The sequence below is a fragment of the Geotrypetes seraphini genome, chromosome 1 (assembly GCF_902459505.1).
Source record: "Geotrypetes seraphini chromosome 1, aGeoSer1.1, whole genome shotgun sequence".
NCBI classification, from domain to species: domain Eukaryota; kingdom Metazoa; phylum Chordata; class Amphibia; order Gymnophiona; family Dermophiidae; genus Geotrypetes; species Geotrypetes seraphini.
This window is the reverse complement of record NC_047084.1, coordinates 224309747-224328314: the sequence shown is the minus strand read 5'-3', so window position 1 is coordinate 224328314 and position 18568 is coordinate 224309747. Positions and strand designations below refer to the sequence as shown.

Sequence of the window (18568 nt, the reverse complement as noted above, 5' to 3'; positions counted from 1 at the left end):
TTATCAAGCAGTATAATCAAAAGGCTTAATGATGAAATTTCTCTGATTTTTCTATAAAAAGCAACATATATAGGGTTTTATAGTATAATGATTTACTTCAATATGTTTAAAACTAATGGGATTCATAATAAAAAAAATGTCTAAAAAGTGGCCTAAATGGGTACTTGGATGATCAAAAAGCCTGATCGTCCAAGTACCCATAATCAAAGCTGGTTTTAGACATATCTAAAACCAGCTTAGGCCTTTCGCCTGCTTCTAAATGCATAGAGCAAAAAGAGGCGTTATTAGAGGAGGGGAAAGGGTGGGAGGTGGGCCGACCTAGACCTAGGCGTACAGCAGGTATAACCAAAACTTTAGGCAGGTTGCCTAGTCGGCACTTATACATTTTGACTTAGACCAAGTCAAAACAGGTATCAGTGCTGAAAGGGGGCCGCTGAGCTGATCGCTGTAGTTCAACGGCCCCAGCAACCTGCCTATCGCTGCAGGAGAGATAGTTCATCTCTCCTGCCAGCGATGGTGATCGCCCACCCCCCTCCGAACCGTGGCACTTCGGGATGAGCCATCTCTCCTACAGCGATCAGCCCTCCCCCGGCTATTACGATCGGGCAGGAGGGGGCCCAAGCCCTCCTGCCCGGCAACACACCGAACCCCCGACTATGTTCGGGGCAAGAGGGAGCCCAAGCCCTCTTGCCCCGGTGGCACCCCAAACCCCCAACATCCTGGATAGGTAGAATGGAAGCTGTCCGAATGATGGTCTTGCCCAAGTTTATTTCATTTACTTGTTTCAAGCACTACCAATTGAGATACCATCTAGAGAATGACAGTGGCTGTTACCCGCCGAAACGGAGAGAGAAAAAAAGTTGGCACAGCGGGAATGGGGACAAGGCCATTCACCGCCCCGTGATGCGGTGAATGGCCTTGTCTCCGTAGTGAAGTATCGTAATCTTATTTGTACTCTAACTGTAATCTATTTGTTATATCACACAGTAACGTACAGTCAATTTAATATCCAATTTGCAAGTTCTTCCAGAATTAATCCAGGTACCTCTCCTCCCTTGTAATCAAAAAAAAAAACCCAAAACTGTTGTAACTTCACTGGAAATGTCCAGTTAGCTCTTTTGTAATCTGCCTTGAACTGCAAGGTATAGGCGGAATAGAAATCCCTAATGTAATGTAATGTAATGAAGTGAGGAAATTCACATGATCACCGATCACATGGTCCAGCAGCCCCCTCCCTCCTTCCTTCCGATTGCCGCCGTCTGGGCATCTCCCTCCCCCCTCTCAATTTCGGAACGATTTCATTTGTCTTGTTTCCCAGAGGCAAGAGTCTTTCAACAAGTCACGCGGGGCAGCTTTAAACTTTTCCTCTGATGCAACCAGAAACAGCATCAGAGAACAAGTTTTGGGCAGTTGCACGTGACTTGATGAAAGGCTTGGGTGGCTGGGAGACAAAAAAATGAAAATCACCACAAAGGTGAAGGGAAGGGAGGGAGATGCACGGATGGTGGCGATCAGTAAGGAGGGAGAGGGCTGCTGGACCATGCAAAGGACGTTGAAGTGAAGTGGAGAGAGATGGGGAGGGGAGAAAGGAACAGACGCTGCATGGAAATGGGTAGGGGAGAGAGGGGAACACGGTGAATAGAAATGGGTAGGAGAGGGGAACACGCTGGAAGGAAGTGGAGAGAGAGGGTGAGAGGAGGGAGGAGCAGACATTGCATGTTAGTAGGTAGGAGAGAGGGGAGATGATGCTGCATGTTAGTGGGTAGGAGAGAGAGGGGAGAAGACTCTGAAGGAGATGGATGGCAGACCAATTAGGGGGTGGGTGGAGGGAGAGATGGAAGGGAGAGGCACAGTAACAGAGGAGATGCCATATGGAAGAGGCAGAGAGAAGGCACATCCTTAGCTAACTAACTGCTGGACAATTATAGATTACCTAAAAGAGATACAGATAGAAATTCTCCCTTAATCTAAATAACTATTTTCCCTGTAGGGCTCAGGCACATAAAATATCTCTGTGCTACTAAAGGGTTTAAACATTTATTTGCTCATTTCATCTTGTCTATAGATATACATATTCATTACTAATTTCAGTCCTTCTTCAAGTCCACTCTGTTGGAGGCAGAAGTGGAACATATACTGTCTATTTGACTTGCCCTTTCACTGCAGCTGCATTTACTAAACACTTTTGTAGGGTCTATCGACTAACTGCTGGTATTAGAAGAATAGTTGTGTAAACTGGTGCACTCACAATATGAATCATTGTCTTATTTGAGAAGCATAAACCACAAATTGATTCTCAAAGGTGTCAAATCAAAGACAATGCTTTGGTAGAGAAATTTACTTAAAGGCTACAAAATAAACTGGACACTTGCAATAAAATCTGAGGGCTTCACCAGTCATTCTGTATCATTTAATACATAATGCCCTATTCTGTGAGGATGTGTGTTATATATTGGTCCATTGCTAGCTTTCTGTGATGGTTTTTGAGAAAAGCATAATTGGTTTTAAGAAAGGTTTGGACAATTGCCTGGAGGAAAAGTCCATAGTCTATTATTGAGAAAAACATGGGGGAAGCCACTGCTTGCCCTGGATCAGTAGCATGGAATATTGCTACTCCTTGGGTTTTGGCCAGGTATTAGTGACCTGGATTGGCCATCGTGAGAATGGGCTACTGGGCTTGATGGACCATTGGCCTGACCCAGTAAGGCTATTCTTATGTTATGTTCTTAGATGTATGACTCATTTACCGTCCAGCTACATGTGAGGTTCAGACAGTGATACATAAATTACCTCTTGCACATGACAATTTTTGCTAAATAAATTTAAAAATATAATTTGATTTTGAGTTACAAATGAAAAGTCATGAATTATTACCTAAAATAAAAGGACATGTCACATGCTCTCATGGCACCGACATGACTTACCTTTGCCAGTACCTCTGGAGAAACTTCTTCATCTGGCGACCAAAGCTTCCCATTCTTCTCCCCTGTGGACTTCACAGAAAAATCACTGTTAAACTAACTAAAAAAAATTCATATTCTAAGAGTTATTATGCTGTAAACATCCAGTAAAGATTTTCCATATTCACTAAGGGTTTCTATCTATTTGAGGATTTTATGTATTACATTTTATGCATCTGCATTACCGCTGCTCCAGCTGTCCTGCTGTCACTGTGGATATTCCCACCTCCCATTGCAAAGAAACACTGCACTGTACTGGGGAAGTCATGTTTCTCCAAGCATGAGATGCAGCCTATCACACTCTGGCCCTTTTTTATCCTGTTTCTTCCCATTTGTTTTCTTCTAAGGCTGCACATATTTGTAACCACTCTTGTTGCCCAGTATGTGTCTATTGGCTGCATTGCCCCTTAAAGCCTGGTACAAGAGAACTGCAGCCTCCTTTGTCTGTTATACACTTAGGGCTATATTTTACAAATGGCATTCTGATTGTAGGTATTGGTAGGCGTCCTACCACTGTCTAACCAGCCATTAAGGACGCACATTTTCTAAAAAAAAACAAAAAACCACCATAAACAAATCTCTCATAAATTTGGCCAAGGCTGGGTGTAGTTTTGTCCGGAAGATGCTTTGGGCGAGCTTAGTGGTCCTAGGCGCCTGAAAAGTAGGCCATTGAAATGCTGGCCTATATTTTAAATAGACACGGCCGCTAAACTGATCATGGCAAGGAAATCTCCCTGCCACGATCAGCTGAGCAGCCACAGCAGGGAACCCCCGAACCCCACCGCAAATTGGCTGGCAGGAGAGATGCCCATTCCCTCCCGCCGACACCCCTGAACCCCTCCCTCCTGCTGCAAACCCCAAAACAACCGCCGGCAGTAGATATGCCCACTCCCTCCTGACAACAGGCCACCCCCCTCAGAGTGCAAACTCTCCACCCCGGCAATTACAGAGCAGAACCCCCAACCCAGCATTCCCTCCTCCCCCACCACCAGAACAGAGCCTCTACTCCGGCACCCCAAACCCCCCCTTGTACCTTTTGGAGTACAGCCGGCTGGAGGGATGCCTACATCTCTTCAGAATGGTGAGCCTTCATCTTCTCGGTGCATCCTGGGATGCAACAGGGTGGGGCCTAAGGACCTGATTGACCCAAGCGCCTAAGTCTCCACCCATAGAAGGGGCTTTAGGCACTTGGGCCAACTGGAGTCTTAGGCCCTCGGTGCATTCTGGAATGCACTGGGAATGGCCTAAGACTCCGATTGGCTAGATACCTAAAGCCATGGCCAATCAGGGCTTTAGGCCCCTCCCTGGTGCAACCCAGGATGCACCGGGAAGGGGAAGGCCTGCTATTCTGAAGAGGCGGGCCTGACAGCTGGTATAGGGGGTTTGGGATGCCGGTGGGGGGGGAAGATACCGGAATTGGGGTTTTATTCTGGAGGATGCTCTGTTCTGGGGGTGCCAGGGTGGGGGTTCTGCTTTGCAGGGGTGTCGGGGTGGGGGGTTGTGCTCTGGGTTTGGCAGGAGGGAATGGGCATCCCTCCTATCTAACGCAGTTGGGGGAGGGGGGTTCCAGCAGGGAGATTCCCTTGCTGCGATCAGCTCAACAGCAATGCGATTCTCTAACTGGCATCTCTGATATTGACACTAGTTAGAGAATTGGAGTTTTTGGCAGGGTTAGGCATCTGTCCATCAGGACAGAAGTGATTCTGTATAGGACGCCTGTGTGCAATTCTCAAAAGCCACTTAGGCGGCTGCTGAGATCAGGCATCCTATACAGAATCAGGTACTTACTGCCCACTAGTCTGAAGAGCATATGAAAAAGGTGTTTATAAACCTAGGATTCTCCCAAGTGGAAACAGGCAAACACCAGGCAGGCTCAAAGAGAACTTTATTTTCAACTGACAAGAGGGGATGCTATTTTAGATTTGGTCCTTAGGGGAATGCAAGACATAGTACAGGAGTTAACTGTTGAATCTGCTGGGAAACAGTGATCATAACATGATCAAATTTGAGCTGATACTGAGAGTAACATCGCAAAAGAAATCTACTGTAGGGGTGTTTAATTTTCAAAAGGGCGACTATGATAAAATGGGGAAAATGGTTAAAAAGAAGCTAAAAGGATCGGTTGCAAAGGTTAGGACTGTAAACTAGGCATGGGTGTTATTTAAAAATACCTTTGTGGAAGCACAGACCAGATGTATTCCACGTATCAGCAAAGGTGGAAAGAATAGGAAACGAGAACCGGTGTGGTTAAAAGGTGAAGTGAAAGAGGTTATTAGAACCAAAAAAACATCTTTTAAAGAATGGAAAAAGGATCTGAATGAAGAAAATAAGAAGAAACACAAGCACTAGCAAGTTAGATGCAAAGCATTGATATAGACAGCTAAGAAAGAATATGAAGAGAAACTTGCAAAAGAGGCAAAAACTCATGGCAATTTTTTTTTTAGGTAAATCAGAAGCAGAAAACCTGTGAGGGAATCTGTGGGACAGCTGGACGATTAAGGAGTAAAAGGGGTGCTCAGGGAGGATAAGGCCATAGCAGAAAGACTAAATTAATTCTTTGCTTTGGTCTTTACGGAAGAAGATGTAAGAGATCTATCTGAACTGGAAATTGTTTTTCAAGGGTGATGATGCGGAGGAACTGAAAGAAATCTCGGTGAATCTAGAAGACGTACTAAGCTAAATTGACAAGTTAAAAAGTGATAAATCACTAGGACCGGATGGTATACATCCCAGGGTACTAAAAGAAGTCAAACATGAAATTGTTGAACTGTTGTTAGTGATCTGTAACCTGTCGCTAAAATCATCTGTAGTACCTGAAGATTGGAGGGAGGCCAATGTTACATCAATTTTTTAAAAGGGCTCCAGGGGAGATCCGGGAAATTACAGACCGGTAAGCCTCACTTCAGTGCCAGGAAACATGGTAGAAACAATTATAAAAAATAAAATTGTGGAACATGTAGACAAACATGATTTAATGAAACAGTGTCAGCATGGGTTCAGCCAAGGAAGATCTTGCTTCACCAATTTGCTTGATTTCTTTGAAGGTGTGAATAAACATATGGATAAAGGTGAGCCGGTTAAGAACATAAGAAGTTGCCTCCACTGGGTCAGACCGAGGTCCATCTTGCCCAGCGGTCCGCTCCCGCGGCGGCCCATCAGGTCCGTGACCTGTGAAGTGGTTTCTGACCACTTCTATAACCTACCTCAAGTTCTATCTGTACCCCTCTATCCCTTTATCCTCCAGGAACCTATCCAAACCCTCCTTGAACCCCTGTACAGAGTTCCGGCCTATCACATCCTCCGGAAGCGCGTTCCATGTGTCCACCACCCTCTGTGTAAAAAAGAACTTCCTAGCATTTGTTCTAAACCTGTCCCCTTTCAATTTCTCCGAGTGACCCTTAGTGCTTGTGGCTCCCCACAGTTTGAAGAATCTATCCTTATTCACTTTCTCTATGCCCTTAAGGATTTTGAAGGTTTCTATCATGTCCCCTCTAAGTCTCCTCTTCTCCAGGGAGAACAGCCCCAGCATTTTTAACCTGTCGGCGAATGAAAAATTTTCCATACCTTTTATCAGTTTAGTCGCCCTCCTCTGCACTCCCTCGAGTACCGCCATGTCCTTCTTGAGGTACGGTGACCAGTATTGAACACAGTACTCCAGGTGCGGTCGCACCATTGCGCGGTACAGCGGCATGATGACTTCCTTCGTCCGGGTTGTGATACCCTTTTTGATGATGCCCAGCATTCTGTTAGCTTTCTTTGAGGCTGTCGCACATTGCGCCGATGGTTTCAGTGATGTGTCGACCATCACCCCCAGGTCCCTTTCCAGGTTACTCACCCCTAGCAGTGTTCCCCCCATTTTGTAGCTGAACATCGGGTTCTTTTTCCCTACATGCATGACCTTGCATTTCTCTACGTTAAAACTCATTTGCCACTTTTTTGCCCAGTCTTCCAGTCTCATTAGGTCCCTTTGCAGGTCTTCGCAGTCTTCCGTGTTTCTAACCCTGCTGCAGAGTTTGGTGTCATCAGCAAATTTGATAACCTCACATTTAGTCCCTGTCTCCAGATCATTAATAAATATGTTGAACAGTAGGGGTCCCAGCACCGACCCCTGCGGAACTCCGCTCGTGACCCATTGCCAATCTGAGTATTTGCCCTTTACTCCAACCCTTTGTTTCCTGCCCGCCAACCAGTGTTTGATCCATCGGTAGATATCCCCTTGCACCCCGTGGTTCCACAGCTTTTTAAGTAGCCGTTCGTGAGGCACCTTGTCGAAGGCTTTTTGGAAGTCAAGGTAAATGATGTCTATGGATTCCCCCTTATCCATCTGACTGTTTATTCCCTCAAAGAAGTACAGCAAATTCGTGAGGCATGACCTTTCCTTGCAGAAGCCATGCTGGCTCTCCTTCAGTTGTCCATTGTTTTCTATGTGTTCGCAGATTGTGTCCTTTACCATTGCTTCCATCATCTTTCCTGGAACCGAGGTCAAGCTCACAGGCCTGTAGTTCCCCGGGTCACCCCTTGATCCCTTCTTAAAGATGGGCGTGACGTTTGCTATTTTCCAGTCCTCTGGGATCTCCCCAGTTTTTAGGGAGAGGTTACATATTTGGCGAAGTGTCTCTGCTATTTCATTTCTCAGTTCTTTTATTACCCTTGGGTGGATGCCGTCCGGGCCCGGTGATTTGTCGCTCTTTAGTCTGTCTATCTGTCTGAGGACATCCTCTTTGCTTACCTCTAGTTGTACCAGCCTTTCGTCGTGTTCTCCGTTTATAATCTCCTCGGGTTCTGGGATATTGGATGTGTCCTCTCTGGTGAAGACTGACGAGAAGAAATTGTTTAACCTGTCAGCTATCTCTTTTTCCTCCTTTATCGCTCCTTTCCTGTCTCCGTCGTCCAGTGGTCCTACTTCCTCTCTGGCTGGTTGTTTCCCTTTCACATACCTGAAGAAGGGTTTGAAGTTTCTTGCTTCTCCTGCCAATCGTTCCTCATATTATCTCTTTGCTTTCCTGACCTCTCGATGACATTCTTTCTGGTGTCTTTTGTGCTCTTCCTGGTTTTCCTTTGTTGGTTCCTTTTTCCATTTCTTGAAGGATGATTTCTTGTCGCTTATCGCCTTTTTAACTGCAGTAGTTATCCATGCTGGGTTTCTAGTTCGATTTTTTTTTTTTTTGCACCCTTTCCTAAACCTTGGGACGCACAGGTCTTGTGCCTCGAGCACTGTGCTTTTAAGCAGTGTCCAGGCTTCCTTTATGGTCTTTACCTTCCCTGAGCTGTTGCTGAGCTTTTTTCCTACCATTTTCCTCATGTCCTTGTAGTTTCCTTTTCTGAAGTTGAGTGCTGTCGTTGTGGTTCTTTTCACCTTTGATGTTCCCATGTTTAATTTGTACTGGATCATGTTGTGATCGCTTTTCCCTAATGGTGCCAGTACCACCACTTCCTTTGCGGGTCCCTCTAGCCCGTTGAGGATTAGGTCTAGAGTGGCATCCCCTCGCGTTGGTTCCGTGACCAGCTGCTCCATGAAACAGTCCCTTACCGCCTCTAGGAATTTAGTTTCTCTCGTGCAATTTGAGTGTCCAATGTCCCAGTCTATTCCCGGATAGTTGAAATCCCCCATAACCACCACCCTTCCACTTTTGCACACCTGCCTCAGTTCGGCCTCCAGGTCGTTTGCTTCTGGCTGTCCTGGTGGGATTTTCAGAAAGCTTTTGATAAAGTTCCTCACGAGAGGCTCCTGAGAAGATTAACGTGTCATGGGATAGCTGGGAAAGTTCAGTTGTGGATTAGGAATTGGTTATCGGATAGAAAACAGAGGGTAGGGTTAAATGGTCATTTTTCTCAATGGAGGAGAGTAAACAGTGGAGTACCGCAGGGGTGTGTAATGGGACCGGTGCTATTTAACTTATTTATAAATGATCTAGAAATTGGAACGACGAGCGAGGGGATTAAATTTGCAGATGACACTAAACTGTTCAAAGTTGTTAAAACGCATGTGAATTGTGGAAAATTTGCAGGCAGGCCTTAGGAAATCGGAAGACTGGGCGTCCAAGTGGCAGATGAAACTTAATGTGGACAAATGCAAAATGATACACATTGGGAAGAATAACCTGAATTACAGTTACCGGATGCTAGGGTTCACACCTTGTGGATTAGCGCTCAAGAAAAGGATCTGGGTATCACTATAGGCAATACGATGAAACCTTCCGCCCAATGTGCGGTGGTGGCCAAAAAAGCAAACAGGATGCTAGAAAATATTTTTTTTTATTTTTTTCAAATTCTTTATTCATTTTTCCATCTTACATTAAGCACACAATATTACATCATTTAAACCTTATAAACATCTCTTGTATTACTTTTAACATCATCTTAAAAACATACATTTATACCCTCCCCTCCCACTCTTCCCACAAATATTTTAATCAAAAATATCATATAAATATTATCAATTGATTGAACCTTAATATAACTTTATACCCTCCCCTCTCCCCCTATGTATAAGTGTACTTTCAATGGATAATGGTGTCTAATCATTGCAATAAAATGCTAGAAAATATTTAAAAATGGATGGTTAGCAAGACTAAGAATGTTATAATGCCTCTGTATCGCTCCATGGTGTGACCTAATCTGGAGTATTGCGTTCAATTCTGGTCTCCTTATCTCAAGTAAGATATAGTGGCACTAGAAAAGGTTCAAAGAAGAGCGACCAAGATGGTAAAGGGGTTGGAACTCCTCTCGTATGAGGAAAGACTAAAACAGTTAGGGCTCTTCAGCTTGGAAAAGAGACGGCTGATGGGAGATATATAAGAAATAAATAACATAACATAACATAACATATGATTGAAGTCTATAAAATCCTGAGTGGAGTAGAAAAGGTACAAGTGGTTCAATTTTTCACTCCGTCAAAAATTACAAGACTAGGGGACACTGGATGAAGTTACAGGGAAATACTTTTAAAACCAATAGGAGGAAATTTTTTTTCACTCAGAGAATAGTTAAGCTCTGGAACGCGTTGCCAGAGGATGTGGTAAGAGCGGATAGCATAGCTGGTTTTAAGAAAGGTTTGGACAATTTCCTGGAGGAAAAGTCCATAGTCTGTTATTGAGAAAGACATGGGGGAAGCCACTGCTTGCCCTGTACCGGTAGTATGGAATATTGCTACTCCTTGGGTTTTGGCTAGGTACTAGTGACCTGGATTGGCCACCGTGAGAATGGGCTATTGGGCTTGATGGACAATTGGTCTGACCCAGTAAGGCTATTCTTATGTTCTTATGTTTACACTGAAAAAAATAAAATTTCAAGAAAACACAGACCACAGTCTTACCCTATCATTCATCAGCAGATCTTTCACGATGAAATTTGCAACTACAGATTTCATCGGCGAAGCAAACTGGTCTGGTGCCAACATGGAGATGTGACCTAAAGAAACCAGAGGTGTAACCAGCTGTTCCGGCACATCTGCATTCAGACTTCTGCTCAGAGGCTGGAGTGAGGTGGGAAGGGGTGAAAGAAAGAGATGTATTAGATGTACACACTGCATGCATTTCAGAAACCCTTAACTTATACTTCATTTGTCTTCCACCAAAGTAAGTTAGAAAGAATGCTGACACAGGGCATTACATTTCTATCACATATTTGTGAAAAAAAAAATAATATGATTTTGTGTTTGTGAAAATATAACACTCTCCACTAGTGAATGATTCAGGCGCCAAACATTTGTTCACATGAAAGAAAAAGCCTCAGGTCATGGTGAGTCTCAAAATGGCCCTTCCACATCATTAAATAATATAGATCAAATACTTCCCACTTTTATGAAAAAGTGCATAATATATTCACTCCAAACTACTATGTATACCGGAGGAGGCCTCAATAATGGAGCCTACGCGTAGTCGTATTCACTGACTGGGATTATCAGCATAGTTGCTCAGCTCCTTTGCTCCAATCATTGGCCATACTCCAGTATCCTCAACTTCTAAACAACTTATTTTAAACAACTTTTTTTAAATTTATTCAAAAATCTAAAAGTTCTATACCATCTTTTTTATTTTTTCTAATTTTCTAAAAATTATATAGTGATACTCTCTCAGCTTATTTTTAATTATTCAAATATCAATTTCTAATTGTACATAATAGTTTGGAGTGAATATATTATGCACTTTTTCATAAAAGTGGGAAGTATTTGATCTATATTATTTTGTGAATTTTCCCACTAGGGAACGCTAGTGTAGTGTGTTAACTATATAATTACCCTTCCACATCATTGCCATAAAAAACTTTTGTGATTTTAAACATGTTGCACCATGTCAACCTCGCCCTCTCTGGTTCTATGGCCCCTTTCACCATCACAGTCAGAGAGAAATGGCACTGATCTGGCTATGCTGCAGATCAACCTGTGTGCTGTTTGCTACTTACATGCAGATCAACCCACCCTCTTAATTCTCTTCCCCAACAGTCAAAACAATTTTATCTGAGTGCCTATTTTCCACATCTACATGAGAAAAAAAAAAACAATTTTCTGAAGTTCCATTAATTAGATTTATCAGTTATATTCGGTTATTACAAATTTTGAACATTTTTCTACAACATAGTAATGAAGTTACTTACCTGTAGCAGGCATTCTCAGAGGACAGCAGGCATATACTCTCACAAATGGGCAAATCCATCTGACGGAGTCAGGTGCGGACATTGGCAAGTGTTCTTTAAATCTTTGAAGCAGCACCCCACCTCACATGTGCTGATGACTTCCCACCTAGTGTCGACACGCAGGACCCTCAGTAGAGTGAAAAGCTAAGAAGCCAACTAGAGGAGGTTGACAGTGTGAGAATATATACCAGCTGTACTCAGAGAACACTTGCTACAGATAAGTAACTTTGCTTTCTCTGAGGACAAGCACATATCATATACTCACAAAATGGGACTCTCCAACTGCCAGGATCATGTCTCCTGTATAGCTACTGTCCCATGTAAACATGACCCTGGCATAAAATAAAAAGTGTACATCTAACAGACTGCTATAGCCTCTCGCTTCTATCTCTGAAATATTACCAAAATTTGCCCCTTCCTCTCCGAGCATGCTACCCGGACCTTTGTCCACACTCTTGTAACCTTATGCGCAGACTACTGTAATTTACTTCTAACAGATCTCCTGCTAAACCACCTCTCCCCCCTGCAATCTGTGTAAAACTCTGCTGCACCACTTACCTTCTCCAAACCTCACATTACCCCTCGCCTCAAATCACTTCACTGGCTCCCTATCTGCCTTCACATACAGTTCAAACTCCTATTACTAACCTACAAGTGTGTTTATTCTTCAGCCGCTCAGTATCTCTTCTCTCTTGTCTCTCCTTATATGCTTCCCCAAGAACTCCATCCCTAAGGTAAGTTGCTTTTTATCTGTACTCTTCTCCTCCACTGCCAATTCTAGACTTTGTTCCTTTCATCCTGCTGCCCCGTATGCCTGGAATAAACTAAGTCCATCCTTCATGCTTCTTCCCTTCCTTTGTTCAAAAGTAGCCTGAAAACCCACCTTTTCAAGTTAGCTTTCAGCTCATAACCCTACTTCCCACTGCTCACTACCCTAGCCAGCAGTTTAACCATCCCCATTAACTGTAACCCCTACCTTGGCATCCAGTTTGTCTGTCTTGATTGATTAGATTGTAAGGTCATTTGAGAAGGGATTGTCTCCTTTGTGATTCTCTATAGCACTTCTTAAAATCTGGTAGCATTCTGGTAGAATCTGGTAGTAAATGGGGGAGGTTCAAGAGGTCTCTGTGAAGGAGAATTTTCTGCTAGAAGTTTTAACAAGACTCTTTTGGCAGACAGTGTGTGGGGTCTGTTGATCCACTTCAAGGAATAGTCCTGCAAAACTATTTGAAGTGATGATGGACCAATGTTCATGAAGCAACAAAACAAAGAGAAAAGCTCCAACCTAAACTGCAGTAAAAAAACAACCGAGAGCAAGCAAAACAAAATTGCAGATATGTACAAGACGTAGGCAAAATTTATTGTGACAAAAAATAATTATATGCAAACCCTTTTACCAATCAGGGGACCCGACAAGGTCCGTATTTCGGACAAACCTTCATCAGGGGTCCTAATAGGTACAAATATAACATAAAATTTATTATTATTAAAATAATATAACACGATTATGCACATAATAATGGATAAAAATAGTAATTAAAAAACCATTTTAACAAGAATAGTGTTTAAAACAAACTTATTACCAAAGTTTGTGAGGAGTACGACAGAAGAACGCATGTGCGTAATGAAAAAAATATATAAGAACCAAAGTGAAAAAAATATATAATAAGAACCAAAGTGAAAAAAAGAAAAGAAGAAAAAAAGGATAGTAATAGCATGCAATTTCAATGAACTACATGCAGGATAGAATAAGCGATATTAATAAGCTATAATATATACAGTGGTGCCTCACACAACGAACTTAATTGGTTCCAGGAGCAAGTTTGTTATGTGAAACGTTCGTTATGTGAAACGCGTTTTCCCATAAGAATACATGTAAAAAAAAATAATTCGTTCTGCAGCATAAAATATGCTAAGATGACATAAAAAAAGATAAATTTTTGGTTATTATTTTTATTTAGATACATCTAAAAACATAATTGTTTTTTAAAACAACACACATTTTTTAAATTTAAAGACAGACTAAGTAGAGTCTAATTTTACAGTGAGAGAGGGCAGAGTCTCAGCGGCAAAAACTGGGACTTAACTGTTCATTTTTTTTTTTTTTTTCTACCGTGTTTCCCCGATAAGGCAGGGCCATCAAATAAGACAGCCCCCCCTTTTTAGAAAAAAATGTAAAATAAGGCACCCCCCCGCAAATAAGCCACCCACCGATACCTGCGCTTACCCGAATCGGGTGGTACGGTGGGTGACTCCGTGTGGTCCCTGGCACCCCCGACACGATCGGGGCAAGAGGGAGCTCAAGCCCTCTTGCCCCCCGACTCCCCGACACGATCGGGGCAAGAGGGAGCTCAAGCCCTCTTGCCCCCCCGACTCCCCGACACGATCGGGGCAAGAGGGAGCTCAAGCCCTCTTGCCCCCCCCCGACTCCCCGACACGATCGGGGCAAAAGGGAGCCCAAGCCCTCTTGCCCCGCCGATTCCCCAACTCCCCGACAATATCGGGCCAGGAGGGAGCCCAAGTCCTCCTGGCCACGGCGACCCCCTAACCCCACCCTGCACTACATTACGGGCAGGAGGGATCCCAGGCCCTCCTGCCCTCGACGCAAACCCCCCTCCCCCCAACGACCGCCCCCCCCAAGAACCTCCGACCGCCCTCCCAGCCGACCCGCGACCCCCCTGGCCGACCCCCACGACACCCCCATCCCCCTTCCCCGTACCTTTCTGTAGTTGGCCGGACAGACGGGAGCCAAACCCGCCTGTCCGGCAGGCAGCCATCGACGGAATGAGGCCGGATTGGCCCATCCGTCCCAAAGCTCCGCCTACTGGTGGGGCCTAAGGCGCCTGGGCCAATCAGAATAGGCCCGGGAGCCTTAGGTCCCTCCTGGGGGCAGGGCCTGAGGCACATGGTCGGGTTGGGCCCATGTGCCTCAGGCCCCGCCCCCAGGAGGGACCTAAGGCTCCCGAGCCTATTCTGATTGGCCCAGGCGCCTTAGGCCCCACCAGTAGGCGGAGCTTTGGGACGGATGGGCCAATCCGGCCTCATTCCGTCGATGGCTGCCTGCCGGACAGGCGGGTTTGGCTCCCGTCTGTCCGGCCAACTACAGAAAGGTACGGGGAAGGGGGTTGGGGGTGTCGTGGGGGTCGGCCAGGGGGGTCGCGGGTCGGCTGGGAGGGCGGTCGGAGGTTCTTGGGGGGGGCGGTCGTTGGGGGGAGGGGGGTTTGCGTCGAGGGCAGGAGGGCCTGGGATCCCTCCTGCCCGTAATGTAGTGCAGGGTGGGGTTAGGGGGTCGCCGTGGCCAGGAGGACTTGGGCTCCCTCCTGGCCCGATATTGTCGGGGAGTTGGGGAATCGGCGGGGCAAGAGGGCTTGGGCTCCCTTTTGCCCCGATCGTGTCGGGGAGTCGGGGGGGCAAGAGGGAGCCAGACGGAGAGAGGGCAGTTAAGCAGTGCCTGCGCGGAAGGATGCAGCTCGGGCGACTTCGTTGTGTGAAACGAAGTTCGTTGTACGGATCAAGACATAAAGTTCGTTGTGCGCAGCGTTCGCTGTGCGAGGCGTCCGTTATGCGAGGCACCACTGTATATGAAAAAAATAAAGATATGTATAAGGACAAAGATAGACATACAAAAAAACACACGTGACCCGTAGAGAAAGAACGCAATAGAGAAAAGGAAGAAACGAAATAAAAAAATGCTGTAACAATAAACAAGAGGTAAGATACATACCATGGTAAAAAAAGGGGGGGAAAAACCAAAAAGTCACAAAAAACTGTAGAGTAGCAGCTATAGAATAAAAAAGCAATAAAGTCATAAGAGTGTAAAATAATGTGCAAACAACAACAATATATTATAAATTATAAAAGATCTTGAAATAACATAAAAGGAACAATTACAAGAAGACTGTATCTATAACATACATCAATAGGTAAAAACAACTATACTATAAAATAATTAAAACAGGTCAGAACGTATCTAAAAAACCTTACATACAGAGGTTATTACACAAATAATAATTTAAAAAATTTTTTGTCAATGAATATATCAATACATCACACAGCTATAAATCCAAATGGGCAGAAATAAAAAGAATAATAATAATGAACACGTTATAAAGCTTATATAAAGAACAGACAAAGTAAATGATAATTATAAGTGGATATATTAGTGCAACACACAGCCATAAATATAAATAAAAACAATCACATTTTTCAACTTTTGATAGAAAATGCAGGGAATAAAATACACAGGATCCATAAAATATGGATCTTATGGGGAACTATCATACAAGTGGAAGAAATATGCAAGGAAGGTTTAAAACAATTCAACCGAGCAATTCAACCGAGTACATCTATTAGAATATGCCTAAAGAATAAATATAATGGTAAAAACAGGGATCTCTAATGTAAGAGGAAACAGTGAAAGGTATAAACAAAAAATAAAAAATATATCTTAACTTTTAAAAAAACTGAATAATGACGAGGCCAAAAAGAAAAACTATATAAATAACCATTACTATTGTCAGAAAGGATAGAGGGGGAAGTGAGCTAACTCAAATTGAGAAAAGCTTACAAGGCTTCACAGACTGATGGCACTAAGGCCTAAACAAGATGTAATGACCCACCAGCCCCTATTTCACAAAACCCCGGCCGCGGTCCACAGCACAGACCGGCGAGCCGACCGCCACACGCCGCCCCTAGCATCAAAAGGACTGCCGGAGTAGCGCGGGACGCCCGGCGCACAAGCCCACGCCAAAAACACACCGCTGCGGCTCCGCAAGAAGGGAGGAGGAGGGGCACACAGATTTACTACTGAAATAAGTAAATCATGAAAATATATAAAGAACTCCTATATAGGAGCTAGTAGGAACCATTTAAAAATAAAAGGGGCCTAAAGAATGGGCCATCAAAGAATCGAAAGTGTGTAAATAAAACTTACCTAAGTATGAGTGACGTCAAAATTCATCACTGCAAAAAGCCATCGAAGAAAATGGGCAGTGCTATGGAAATACTTAAATAGATGAATAAAAACCGTAAAAAGATGTTGTGAAACCCCATAAATGAATGTCGGGAGGAAAAAATGATAGAAAAGGAAGCCAACCAATCAGCCTTCAGGATGGGCGTGTTTATGTTACATTAGGGAAAGTTAATGTGAAGTTGAAAATGTAGATAATGGTATAATATGATGGAAAGAAAAACTGATTTATGTGAACCTAAATGTTGCAGATGATGGCATAATAAAGAAAAAAGAAATGTGTGTAATAATGAGCTAATCACTATATTAGGCAAACAAGTCCTCATGTGAAATCCAAATCCAACCAACGCAAAAGAGGACTAAAACAGAGGTCAATCCTTGCTGGTTATAATACCGCTCTCAGAAACCTGTGTGAGGACAGCACAGGTTTCTGAGAGCGGTATTATAACCAGCAAGGATTGACCTCTGTTTTAGTCCTCTTTTGCGTTGGTTGGATTTAATAATGAGCTAAACCAGGAAAAAACGGAAAAGAATCATATGGCTGTAAAAACAATAATAATAAAAAAATAATAAGAAGAAGATATATATAAATAAATATAGTAATAAAAACAAATATATGATAATAAAAAAAAGGTGTGCAAATACAAATGATACGCAATAAAGAACAATAAAATCATAAGAATGGGAGGAAATCTATATCTAAATTTAAACCTGCTGGTGTGATAGTGTTCAGTTCAAATATGATTCTCTGTTCTGCTCTCAGCAATACATTGTCAATGTCGCCACCCCTCCAATTATTTTTGAAGGTTTTAAAAACAAAGAAACACAGTTCATCAATCGTGTGGGCTAAATCTTTCCAATGTTGAACCAAGGGTGCTGTACAAACTTCTCTTAAAATACAACTCCTGTGTTCGATGATTCTCGTTTTGATCTTCCTCTTGGTTTTGCCAACATAAATGAGTTTGCATGGACAAATGATGATATAAACATGCTCAGTATTGCAATTGCTGCTAAAATTTAAATCATATGTCTTTCTTGTGCGTGGATGCGTGAAAGTTGTAATGCTCAGGGAGTGCTTGCAAACTGAACATGACGTACAAGGTTGATGTCCTGTATGGTGGTGCTGGACATTTGGAGCTGTCGGGAGTGCAGAGGGCACTAATTTGTCTCTAAGATTTGTGTTGCGTGCTAAGGCGATCATAGGTGTCTTGCCTCTAAAGCACGGATGTAATTCTAATATACGCCAGTGGTCTTTAATGATGCGTGATACTTTTCCAGAGAGATGTGAATGTTTCAGAACGCAGGTAAAATCTGGTGGCTTCCGTGTTTTATTGCCTGTTTGGAGTAGATTTTCACGGTGTTGTAATTGTGATTGTTGGTAACACTGAGAGACCTCAGTAGGAGGATAGCTCTTTGAACAAATCTTTGTGCCATATGTGGGGCTTGTCTTTCGAATTCATCATGTGTAGTGCATAACCGTTTGAGTCTGAGAAATTGACTGTATGGTAAATTCTTTTTAAGAGTATGCTGGTGGAAACTTGAATAATGTAAATAATTATTCTTGTCCGTAGGTTTCTTGTAGATAGAAGTTTGGAATCCATAACGTGTTTTTGAAATCATGATATCTAAAAATGCAATGTGATCTTCATGGAATGTCATTTTAAACTTCAAATTTCGATCACAGGTATTTAACCATTCTAGGAATGAATGAAGTTTTGGGATACTACCTTTCCATAAAATGAAGATATCGTCTATATATCTTTTATAAAGTCTAACCTCATTTTGGTACTCATATTCAGTAAAGAATTTCTCTTCAAAATCAGCCACATATAAATTAGCAATATCAGGGGCCATGGAGGCACCCATGGCTGTTCCTTTAGTTTGACAATAGAATTGGCCTAAAAAACAGAAATAGTTTTGTGTAAGTGCTATTGTGGCTATGGTTATGATAAACCTGTTTGGTATACGTTCTAAGGTATTCCTATTACTTAGTGTTTTATTGATG

At 43.2% G+C, this 18568-nt stretch overlaps 1 protein-coding gene across 5 annotated transcripts in view; it reads right to left on the bottom strand.

Annotated features, from left to right (window-relative positions):
• Positions 1-18568, bottom strand: part of PDS5A (PDS5 cohesin associated factor A) — a 645453-nt gene that overhangs the window by 241515 nt on the left and 385370 nt on the right. For all 5 annotated transcript variants that reach the window (XM_033947170.1, XM_033947134.1, XM_033947143.1 and 2 more), the window contains exons 21-22: positions 10276-10434; positions 2925-2993 (exon numbers count right to left, since the gene is read on the bottom strand). In XM_033947170.1, coding sequence (XP_033803061.1) covers positions 2925-2993; positions 10276-10434 — 228 coding nt within the window. The remainder of the gene's footprint in view (positions 1-2924; positions 2994-10275; positions 10435-18568) is intronic.